The sequence below is a fragment of the Diceros bicornis genome, chromosome 15 (assembly GCF_020826845.1).
Source record: "Diceros bicornis minor isolate mBicDic1 chromosome 15, mDicBic1.mat.cur, whole genome shotgun sequence".
Taxonomy (NCBI): Eukaryota; Metazoa; Chordata; class Mammalia; order Perissodactyla; family Rhinocerotidae; genus Diceros; species Diceros bicornis.
This window is the reverse complement of record NC_080754.1, coordinates 15,779,424-15,792,001: the sequence shown is the minus strand read 5'-3', so window position 1 is coordinate 15,792,001 and position 12,578 is coordinate 15,779,424. Positions and strand designations below refer to the sequence as shown.

The following is a 12,578-nucleotide window of genomic DNA, read 5'->3' as shown; positions in this document are numbered from 1 at the left end:
CAAGGCCAACAGAGATAACATAGCGTAAACTAAGTAAATAAATACATAAGTAAAGCAAATAAAAGCCCCACGATGTATCTTTGCTGATGATGGTACGCGAGCAGGGCCCCTGTGGGCTGTTTTGTAAATACTTATCTTCGAAAGTATTTAAAAGTCATTTCACTTAACTATCAATAAAACATCCTTAGGGGATAACCAACTGGTAGAATGCTGGGCTTTTCTGTTTGGCTTTGAACGCGAGTCATGCGCCAGAAAACAGCAGGGACCACACCGCGAGAGAGACTGAGGCTCCTAGTGGCACCGCCACAGGATTTCTCCGCAAGCCGCCTCCGGGCGGCGCATGCGCCTCACGGCCCGCCCGTCTCCGCCCACGTTGCCGTGGTAACCGCAGTAAACCGAGGACCTGGGCAGAGGCTGTGGCTGGGAGCGCGCGGCGGCGATCGGTGTCTTGGGTAAGTTTGGGCCCCAGCAGCCGGGCAGTTCCCACGACCTCTCCCTCAACTCTGTTAGCGAGTCAGGGGGCAGTGAACCCCCTCGGCCTTCCCTCAGGCTGAACCACTGCTCCCCCGGCTTTGCTGAAGCACATTCCTTCGTTCTTCCTGCGGATCAGTGTAACAAACACTTGAAGTGACTCGCATTCGCGGGCATGGAGCTAGACACTGTGGATACAAAGTGGACGCGCTTCCTGCCTGCAGCGAGCTCGCAGTCCGGCCGGGTTGGAGGACAGCAGGCAGCAGGAGGACGAGTTAGACCCGGCCCAGAAGCAGGGAGTCTAGTGGGAAAGGGCCTGGATTCCGGGGTCAAGCAAGCCACCCCGCCCCACACTTTGCTGGGTGACACTCGGCGGGTTGAGCCCTCTGCACTTGAGTTTCCTCACCTCTAAAACGGAAGATGATAATGCTTACCTCGTGGGGTTCTTGTTACAATTAAATAGGTTTATGCAGGTAAAGTGCATAGCACATGCATGGCACGTGATAGGTGCACAGTGAATATTTGTTGCATACAAGTACTTAGTGTGAGTTGTCCTGGGTGGGTGCTGACTAAAACTTTTTTTTTTTTTTAAAGATTTTATTTATTTTATTTTTCCCCCCAAAGCCCCAGTAGATAGTTGTATGTCATAGCTGCACATCCTTCTAGTTGCTGTATGTGGGACTCAGCCTCAGGATGGACGGAGAAGTGGTGCCTTGATACGCACCCAGGATCCGAACCCAGGCCACCAGCATCGCAGCGCGCGCACTTAACCACCAAGCCACAGGGCCGGCCCTGACTAAAACTTTTGAGAAGGAGAAGGGGCTAAGATGGGACAAAGGAGGGAGAAAGTGACAGGAGATGAGCTACAGACCCTAAGATGAAGGACCTTTATGCCATGCCAAGGAGTCTGAGTTCTTATCTACGGCAGTGAGGAACCATTAAAGGTTTTAAATAAGAAGAGTGGCACATTAAAAGCTGTGATTTAGAAATACAAGAGGCAGTGTAGAGAAGGGAGGGATGAGATATGAGGCTGTGGTAATGGTAGAGGTGAGACTCAAGGAGGACCAGAACTAGGGTGGTGACTGTGGGAATAGAAGGGAGGAGATTAATTCAAAAGGCTTAATAACTGGACACTTAGCAACAGGACTTGGAAACCAATTGCATGAGTTGGGTGAGAGGGGAGAATTCAGAGAGTAACTGCTCTGCTTTCTCATCTGTAAAATGCACCCAATTCAGAGAGTTGTTTTGAGAAATATATGAAACAATATGTGTAGAATCCTTAGAACTGTGCTAGACACATGGGAAACTTTCAGAAAACATGAGCTATTATTATTCTCTCCATGATCGTATTTCACATTGTAGAGTAAAAACTGAGCATCTGTTTATATACAACAATCTCTACGAGTCTTAAGGTGACCAGCTCTGGCACTCTGCTGAGATGGAGTGTTTGAGTGTGTGAGCGTGAGGACCGACCCTGGAATCTAGTGAAGGAATCTGAGTGATGTCACCTTGGGGAGCCTATGTCTGGCTTCCAGCTAACCTCCTTCTAGCAACACACGGCTCTGCATCATTGTGTCCTATGATTTTCTTTTTCTTTACACTTCCTCAGAGTTGACTCAAAACTTGACAGTCTACCCAATGAGTTGGTTAACAGAATTGGCCATAGGCTGGACCAATGAGTCTGGGTCTAATGAAAGTAGATTAAAGACAGTTCTGCGAATAGACTCCCAAACCAACTAGTTCAGTTGTATAGGATAGGACGTGGTTACGAACACACAAACAAGGTTTAGTCATTCTAGTTGGTTACAAGCTGATTATGATGAGTCAGTATATGATGAGCTCGCCAAAAGATAATGTAATATTAGGCTGCCTTAAAGGAATACAATGTCCCCAACAGGTAAAGTGATAGTTCATCTCTTCTGGAAAGTGTCCAGATCCTTCAAAGAAGATACAAAATTGGGAAGGGATGTATGATGCATTGGGATTAGCTTCTTGAACTATCAGGATACTGAAAAGATGAAACCATGTTAGTGCGGAATAATTGAAAGAATCGGGATGCTTTTGCTGGGAAAAGAGAGGTTCTGGGGAGAAAAGTGAACCAGGTACAATTATTTGAATGGCTGTAGTACACAGAAAAACTTGTTCTATGGATCCAAGTTGCAGGGAGGAAGATTTCCGCTTAATATAAAATGGAAGTTACAAAGAACTAGAGCTGAGCCTAACAGAATGTGCTCTCTCTCTCTTACCTGAAATGTTAACTTGAAGCCGATTGATCATCTCTTGAAGTTGTGGGAGATCAAGATTTGGCCACCCTGGAATATATCTCTTTAACTTGATTGTTTTCTCTGACGAACATTTGACCTCCCCCACTAACTGCCTAAAGAATTTGACATAGTAACTCCTTCCTGGAACAGATCTTCTATCAGATGGCTGTAATATAATGTAAAATAGATGTTACAATAGGAAAGACACCAACAAGCCCATCTTATCAGAAGTTCTGTCTCTCTGGCCACATTCTCTGGATGGCCCTGAGAGGAGTTGCCAGACAAACATTTACATTTATAAGGGAAATCTCCATTTGTAAAGGTATCTCCCTCTCTGTATTGGGAAGAGAGGGGATGACCTCATTTCTAGAAACTTATCAATGTGGAAGGTGACGCCTTAAATCTGCATAATAACCTTATTCTTGTTAACTGTGCTTTAGTGGTAATCGCCTGTAACTGACTCCCCCCACCCCCAACATCGTCCTTTGTCATTGGCTGAATATGGTATTTAAGACGAGAATTTCTGCTGTTGTGTTGAGAAACGCAGTGTCCCTGCTTTCTCCCATGTATACATGTTATTAAACTTGGTATTATTTTCTCCTGCTAACCTGTCTTGTTAATTATTTGGCCAGCCATAAGAACCTTAAGGGGAAGGGCAGAGGGAGATTCTCCCTCTTCCCCCACAAAGCGCTCCTTCATTTGTGCATTTGTTCAGGAATTAATACATTCATCCCTTCAACCGTTTTACATACTAAGTGCCTCTGTGCCAGGCACTGTTCTTAAAGCTTTACTGTATCAACTCATTGAGATCTCAGAACAACCTTATGAAGTATGTGCTGCACTTTACAGATGAGAATACTAAGGCGCAGAGAGGTTAAGTACTTGTTTAACACTCACAACTAGTAAGAGGAAGAGCCAGGCTCTACAGCCGGTCAGTCTGGCTCTAGCCAGTACTCAGCCCGAGCAGCACCCTAGACTGCTTTTCTCATGGTTCCGGGGTCCATGTTGTAGATGTGTGACTTATATTGGGTGGGAGGTTGGACTAGATAAAACCTCTTTCAACTCTGAAGCTTCCATGATCATATTTATTGAGCCCTAGCTATACTGAAAAGAATGTATAGTAATTGTAGTAAAAACAACTACCATTTTTGAGTATCTCCTAGGGGCTTTATATAAGCCCATGGTCCTTAACCCTGGTTCCTATCCTTAGCTATACAAAAGAATTACATAGGGAGTGAGACTCTGAAAATGGTATATTGTAAAAAGTTTTCCAAGTGGTTCTAAAGTGCAGCCAGAATTGAGAACTATGGGTGTAAAAGATCTCATTTCATGCTTACAATAGCTCTGCTGACAACCTTATCATTCCCATTTTACATATAAAAGGACTAAGAGGTTAAGGGACCCTAGAGTCTTGGCCCTTGGCCAAGTTAACCTTTTTCTTTGGCTAAAGTGGGATGTGAACCCAAGTCTTTCTGGATCCAAAACCTCACCAGGTTACAATCCAACGTCCCATTCTCTTTATTCTAGAACAACTAAAACAAACAAAACCCACCTTCTTCCGTCTCACCAATTACACTGCTAGTCTCCAGGAGCCCAGGAGCACCCCCTACCTGACCTGCTCCACTGCTCTGCACAGCTTCTCCAGTCACCCTTCATAACTGAGAAGAGCTGAGAAAGGATCTCAATATTTTTTGTCCAGTATTGCTAGTTCAGAACGAGACTCAAATTCCTTGGGCTCCAGTATTTTCTTCCGCACTGTACACAACCTGACATTAACTGGTTTTGTGATATGAAAGCTTGTCGCCTGGCAGTATTAGCCACCTGAGGAATGTGTTGTTTCTGATAGGACAGAATAAAGTGTGAGACTTTTGTCTGGACACCAATTTGCCATCTGTTGTAGTTCAAGTCCTTTATCTACAGAGGGCTTCAGTTACCATAGTTGTTTCTTACCCACCTTACGATTAACTTATGAATAAGTTTATTAGGTCTTATAGGCTCTTTATTAGAATATATATCCAGTTAACATTCAGTTATAGTATGTTAAAAATAAATATATTTAGAAAAGGGAAAACTAAAGGGTGGAAAATGATCTCATGAAGCTTTTATTGGTGGGAAGCAGGCAAGAAAACTATGAGATTTAAATCAGGGAGAGGTACTTGTCCTACCATTGCTGGCTTTGAAGGTGGCCGTGAGCCAGGGAATGCAGGCAGCCTCTGGAAGCTTAGAACAACTGGCCTACAGCCAGCGAGAAAACAGGGACTTCAGTCCTACAACCACATGCAACTGAGTTCTGCCAACAGCCTAAATGAGCCTGGAAATAGATTCCTCCCAGAGCCTTCAGAAATGAAGGTGGCTCTGCCAACACTTTGATTTTGACCTTGTGAGACTTAAGCAGAGAACCAGCTGAGTCACAACTGTGCCTGGACTTCTGACCCACAAAACTGTACGATAATAACTGGGTGTTATTTTAAACTGCTAAATTTGTATGACGGCAATAGAAAACTAAAACAATACCTGTTTATAGACTAAAGTGTTATTGAAACTTGCAGACTAGAAATTTTCATTTAGTTCTTAGCTGATTAGCAGCAATAGACAATCAGTTCAGTTTCTTTGGCGGACCCAGCAACTGCCTTGTCTCCACTTATTTGGGGTCTGCATCATTGCAGTACCTTAGTTTCCTTCCAATATCTTAAATGTTGATTTTGATCACGGAAATCTTTATCTATAGTCGCTTCAGTCATGACTATCAGACCATGCTGGTTCTGGTTAACCTCAGATACATCTGAATCAGTGATTTAGAAGAGACGTTTACTCTGAGACAATATTAAAAGAAAATTGTCAATTTCTTCTTAGATTGTAAACTATTTAAGGTCAGGGGCTCTCTATGGCTAATCTTTGTGTCCTCTGCAATGCCTAGCATAGTACCATTTGTATATAAATATGCTCAATAGTTTTAAGAATTGAACTGATTTGAATTATGAAGAAGCTTGAAAGCAAGGGAAAAAATGGCATTTAGGTTTGTTTGTAGCTTTCTGAACAAGTTTACCCATAGTGTATGATAATCTGCCACCAAGCTGCAATTACTGACATAGCCTTGCAGTATCAATTCCTCTTTAATTATTTAATTATTATAGTTAATTATGCAATTACTTTTAAACCAATGACTTGTATAAATATAGAAAGCAAGCCTGTGTATCCAAACTGGAAGGAATAGGAAATGTGCTGGGTGATAGAACTTGGATTTTAAAAGATCTTGCTACTTAAAAATTTTCTTTCATTTGATTCCTACACACCCCCCAACCCCAGTGGGCATATATTCTACAATCAGGTAAGAGAAAGGAAGGAAGGAAGGAAAGGAGGGAGGAAGGAAGGAAAGGAGGGAGGGAGAGAGGGAGGGAAGGAGGAAGGGAAGGAAGGAAAGGAGGGAGGAAGGAAGGCGTGAAGAAAGGAAAGAAGGAGAGAACAATAACTAAAAAAAGAAAGAAAAACACACCACACACACATACACACTTTTAAAAGGTAAACATCATCTTGATAACCCAGAAAAATGGCTCCGAAGTACTAAACATAAAATTTAATAACATAAGTATCATCTTAGGCTATATCTTTCTTGATAATAGCTTATAGGAAAAACATTTGGACAATGTACTACTGTCCCTCTAATCAAGAGAAGGCGTCATTATGATGTCACTGCAAGAAAACAGGTGGAATGAACCCTAATGTCCAGAAGAAGGGAAGCAGTAGTCATTCCGCACTCTCCACTCATCATGTAGTGTATATCACATCTGCTCTGGGCATACTTGTCTTCCTCAGAGACCGGGAAGGTATTATGATACACTAGTTCAGTTAATTCTCATAGCAGCCTTATAAGTAGGTTTTTCTTCATTCCCATTTTACAGTTGAGGAATTGAGGTAAATTTTAATTAGCTAGTTATATGGCAAAACTACATTCAAACCTGAATCTCACCACAAATCTGCTCCAAATAGAACTACTGTTCTATTCTGCTTGCCAGCCATGCCACAGGAGAATGTTGAGGAAAGGAGGGATGTTTAGTGTGAAGTGAAGACTTAGAAGGACGATAGGGTAGGTGTTTTCAATTACATGAAGAGCTGCAATGGAGAGAGGACAGAGAACAGGGAGTGTTGTATCAATGTCCTCCTTAAAACCCTTCAATGGCTTTCAATTGCCATGGAAATAAGTTCTAAACTCCTTAGCAAACTTAGAGACAATTTTATGATCTGCTACCCGCCTCCTCTTCAGTGTCCATTTCCCTCTTCTACTCCAGCCGATAGACTACTTTCAGCCCTTCACAGACACAACCCTCTCTCTGAAGTTCCCTCTGCCTAATACACTCTTTCCCATTCTATGCCTGGCCAGCCTCTACTCATCACCCATGTCTCAAACCCCTCTTCCTTAACCCCCAGACATGGTTTAATCTTCTTGCTATGTATGCCCACAGCACCCGCCTTTTTCCCTTGTGTAGCATTCATCATATTTTAATTGCTTGTTTAATATCTATCTATCTAAACAACAAGCTCCACAAAGTTAGGGATCATCTCTCTCTAGTTCAGTACTGTAATTTATTGCCTAACGTAAGACTTAATACGTGGTAGGTGCCCTCAACAAATATTATAAAAATTGAAATTGATTAGTAACACCGGGGGAATTTGATGATGGGAAGAGGAAGAGGAGGGGATGAACCAAAGGAAGGATTAGTTTTAATGGTGGAGCATTTAGGGAAAAGATGGACCTGGGTGGTATTTCACTACGGACGTCTGGAAAACCAGAGGGCACCACCACGACAAGTTTGTCAGGAGAAAGGGAATATCTGACTATATTCTGTGGTTCTGTAGAGGTCTCTGATGGTGGCTGTACCCTCCTGCTGGTGAAGTTATCTCGGATAATGTGCAAACATACTGTTATTAACACACATGGTGTTTGGTGCTTGTGGAATTTGTTAGGGGAAAATCTGTGAATGATTTCTGTTTTACAGCTTTATCCCTTTCTCTGTCTCAATTGTGCGCTCACAGAGGAAATGAAGGAGCCAGATGATCAGGACCCTGATGGGGGGGAATCAGACAGACCAAAGAGTGATGGAAGGCAGTCTCAGAGGTCCTCTAAATCTGAACCAAGATGTAAGTAAAGAGGATAATATACACTTAGCTTTTTTATAATTTAATTTAGGTAAAATAATTTTTAAAGAGTGCATATCTAAGTTTTTACAACAGAAATGGTTTACTTCTTTAATTCCCTTAGTAAACTCTAAGTTCTTTAAGAGCAGAGTCTGTATTTTCATCATTTTATCTCCAGCTCCTGGCACATAGACGTTACTACCGTCTCTATGTTGATAATGACCTATCTGCACATCTGGTCTTGCTCTTTCCTGTGACGTCTCCAAGTCTTCCATGGGCTTTTCTAATACAGAGAGAGCTGGACTCTGGTTTTGAGTCCTGGGTCTACCACTTAGAAATGCTTGATCTGGGGTAAATTGTTTCACTTCTCTGAGCCTCAATTTTCTCACCCATTAAAATGATAATTGTGAGCTGTTTGAGGATTAACTTGGAAAACGTGTGGAAAGATATCATAGATTGTAAATAGAAGGGAAAGTGAGGAATTTTGTAATAGGATTTTTAAAAGATGGTTGGCTCTTTCTTGCTGGGCATCATGGTATTAGGTATCTTAGTGGAATCTTGACTTTTTTAGGTTCTAATCCTAAATATAGTTTCAGAAATTTAATTTCACTTAGAGGAGATCAGGTCTTGGGGAAATCAATTCACTTATAAAATTTACATTAAATTCTTTCCATTTGTCGAGACATGTCTTGTAAATCCATGATTTCTCCATATCTTGTTTTATTTTAGATGTTTATCTCCTCCTGCTGGGACTCTTAAAACAAGGATTTCCACTCAAGTCTTCCTGTTCAAGTCTCCCTCCATACCACCACTAGAGTTTTCTTTTCAAAAGCTGTGATTGTATCACTCTCCTCAAAAACTTTAGTTTCCTTCTCTCTTGTTTTTTCCATTTCCACTTTTCTCCACTCCCTGCATTTCTGACACAGGATTGTCTACTTTTTGGTTTCCAGTCCTTTGCAGCATTTTCCTGGATGGGTGGATTTAATGATAATGACCTTTGTCTAGCACAGCCTCAGGATCTCCCTTTCTTAAGTCAGACCGTCTTAGGGGCAGGTTTATCAAGTGTGGCCTGGCCCTGTGCTCAGCTCATAAATTAGTTCATTTATCATGAGTTTTAGGATCCCAAATGATAACGTGAAATAATTTGCTGGCAAATTTCTACCTATGAGAGGAGATCTCTGCCTTGGTTCAACCACATACCTGATAGCTGCTTTTTTTTTTTTTTTCTGGAGACCTTACCTTGTTCTCAGTTTTGCTAAAATATCTGAGCAACTTCTTACTCTTTAGAATTCTCATGCAGAGTGAATCAATTTTCTGGTTTTCCATGCACCTAAGCAGAGAGATTAAAGTGGACTCTTCCCCATACTCAACAACGGGTTGCTGCTGTAACTGAGTCCTAATAAGAAATTTAGGCCAAATGTACCAGCTAAACCATCCAGCATTTCTCACAAGGATGAAGGACTGTTAGTTACTAAGACATTGATTTCTGATTCTTTTCAAATGACTGAATTATTGCTGGCCTCATATAATAAATTGGGAAATATTTTGGTCTTCTATTTTCAGAAATATTTGTATAGGGTTGGTATTATTTCTTCCTTAAATGTTTGGTAGAATTCATCAGTGAAGTATCTGGGCCTGTAATTTTCTCAGTGGGAAAATTTTTACCTATGAATTGAATTTCCATGATAAATAGAGAGTTGTCTATTTTTTCTTTAGTAAGTTTTGTAAGTTTGTATCTTTCATAGAATTTGTATATTTCTTCTAAATTGTAAAGTTTATTGGCATAACTCTGTAGGATCTGTTTTCATTCTTGATATTGGAGATTTGCATTTTGTCTCTTTTATTTCTTGATTGGTCTTGCTAGGCATTTATCAATTTTGTTGATCTTTTCAAAGAATACGATTTTGACTTTGCTAATTTTCTTTATTGTTTGTTGGTTTTTTATTTCATTGATTCTGGCTCTTATTTTTATTATTTCTATTATTTATTGTTTTATTATTATTTTATTATTTCTATTATTTATTATTTTTATTATTTCCTTTCTTCTATTTACTCTGTTTTGTTTTTTACTTTTCTTTTTCTAGCTTCTTAAGGTGGAACTTTAAGTTGTTGATTTTTGATGTTTCTTTTTTTCTTATATACATATGTACTGAAAGCTATAAATTTTCCTCTAAGCACTGCCTTAGCTGCATCCCACAAATTTTAATGTTATATTTAGTTATTATTTAGTTTGAAATATTTTCTAATTTATTTGTTGATTTATCCTTGACCCATACATTATTTTTAAGTATGTTGTTTATTTCCAATATTTGTAGGTTTTCCAGATATCTTATTGTAATTTATTTTAATATACTTCTGTTGTGATCAGAGAATACACATATTCTGTATTATTTCAATTCTTTTAAGTCTATTGAAACTTATGTTCTAGCAAGTGATCTGTCTTGGTGAATGGCCCATGTGCACTTGAATGTCTGCCTTATGTTGGTAGGTGTAGTGTTTTATAAATATCGGGTTGGCATGTTTAATAGTGTTGTTCAGATCATCTATGTCTTTACTTAGTTTTTGACTAGTTGTTCTATCAATTGATGAAAGATGTTTATTACTATAATACGAATTAAGTAAACTGTGAAAAGTTGAGGATATATATTATAATCCCTGAAACAATGATTAAAAAAACAAACAAAAACAGCTAAAAAGCCAACAGAAATTAAAATGTAATTCTAAAGAATAAATAATCTAAAAGGATAAGAATAAACAATCTAAAAGAAAATAGGAAAGGAGGAAAAGAGGAAAAAAGGAAGAGTGGGAGGGGCACAAACAGAAAATAAATAATTGAATGTTAGACCCAAATTCAACCCTTCAATAATTACATTAAATATTACTTCATTCATCATTCATATAAAAAGTCAGAGATGATCAGAATGGCTAATAAAAGTAAGAACCCACTGCAGTCATGTGCCACATAATGACATTTTGGTCAACAATCAACCTCATGTACATTGGTGGTTCCATAAGATTAGTACCATATAGCCTGGGTGTGTAGTAGGCTATACCATGTAGATTTGTGTAAGTACACTGTATGACATTTCCACAATGATGAAATTGCCTAATGACACATTTCTCAGAATGTATTCCCATTATTAAATGATGCATGATTGTATTAACATTTTGAGAATTGTGATGTTTATGGGAGACACACTTTTTAAATATAAAGATACAAATAGGTTGAATGTAAGTGCATGGAAAAAGGTATATAATGCAAACAGTAAGCATAAGAAGGCTGGAGTGACTATACTAATATCAGATAAAATGGACTTCAAGACAAGGAGTACTACCAGTGGTGAAGAGGGACATTTCATAATGACGAAAGGATCAATACATTAGGAAGACGGAACAATCATAAATATGTATGCACCTAATAACAGAGCATCACAGTATGTGAAGTGAAATTAGACAGAAAGAGAGAACTAAATAATTCCACAATCGTAGTAGGAGAGCAGTCTTGTACTAGTTACTTCATCATGGCCAAAGTGGAAGTCCCTACTAATAATTTTTGTATATTGTTTTTGTATGCAGTAACCATGCTGAACTCTTAAAAAAATTATAATAAATTATAGGCAGTTCTTATGGATTTTCTATGTGCACAGTCATATCATTTGCAGGCTTCCTCATTGTGTTCCCAATCTCACAGAGAAGGAGGAGGTATGCAAGGAACCAGAGAGGCAAACTGTATTTGCAGGAGGCAGTCTGTCTCCAGGGCGGCTGGACAGGAGAGGCACCACAGCGTCCTATTTCCATTGGCTAGAGGGAAGAAAAAACTAAAGAAACTCATATAAAATCCTGGATCATAAAACAAAAATTTCGGCTGGCTCTTTTTGAGATCTGTAGCTGTGGTGTCTCCTCTCCTTGGTCACTACCTCCCTTTGCTTCCTCTGCACCCAGCCTTGTTCAGTCTCCACTAATTATGCCAGCCCTTCCACCAGCCGGCCCTGCCACCAATTTCTGATTTGAGGTTTTAATGGCTTCTAGTTCTACAAAAAATGGAGTTTGTCTTTTTGGCTTTCATTTTCTATGTTGATTTTAGATTATTTCCGAGAGTAGAAAGGCAAATGCCAATTTAAACGTCAAACCATAAGCCTTCCACCAGTCCATTTTGGGATTATAAAAATCATAAAAATCTTCAGTAATCACCACGTTGCCTAGATCTGCTGCTTCGCCAACCTGATTTAATGTGTCTACTTTCTGCCAAATTAGTTTTTTTTCCAAACTCCACTTTTTCCATCAGTGGCACAACCTTTCTACCAAGCTCAGAATATTCATTATTTTTTGTTCATTATTTACTGTCCTGCATCTCTGTTCACTCCCAATTCCTTTGTGAGTGATTACCTCATCCCAGCTGGCAGCCTTAACTCATCCAATGGCAGCTTTACCTCCTTTTCCAGGAGGAGGCCAGCAGATGGAGTGTTAAGCTTTTTTTTTTTGTGAATTTATTTTATTTATTTTTATTATTATTATTATTTTTTTTGTGAGGAGATCAGCCCTGTGCTAACATCCGCCAATCCTCCTCTTTTTCTGCTGAGGAAGACGGCCCTGGGCTAACATCTGTGCCCATCTTCCTCCACTTTATATGGGACGCCGCCACAGCATGGCCTGACAAGCAGTGCGTCGGTGCACGCCCGGGATCCGAACCAGTGGACCCCGGGCCGCCGC

General features: G+C 39.9%; 1 protein-coding gene across 2 annotated transcripts in view; it reads left to right on the top strand.

The window, feature by feature from the left end:
• The first annotated feature begins 194 nt into the window (after positions 1-194).
• Positions 195-12,578, top strand: part of CFAP44 (cilia and flagella associated protein 44) — a 105,605-nt gene continuing 93,221 nt past the window's right edge. Inside the window, exons 1-2 of one of the 2 annotated variants that reach the window (XM_058555793.1) lie at positions 195-452; positions 7,767-7,871. In XM_058555793.1, the coding sequence (XP_058411776.1) occupies positions 7,772-7,871 (100 nt within the window). In that variant the 5' untranslated portion in view covers positions 195-452; positions 7,767-7,771. Of the gene's footprint in view, positions 453-7,766; positions 7,872-12,578 lie in introns of those variants that run through there. The other variant, XM_058555794.1, reaches the window with a different exon arrangement.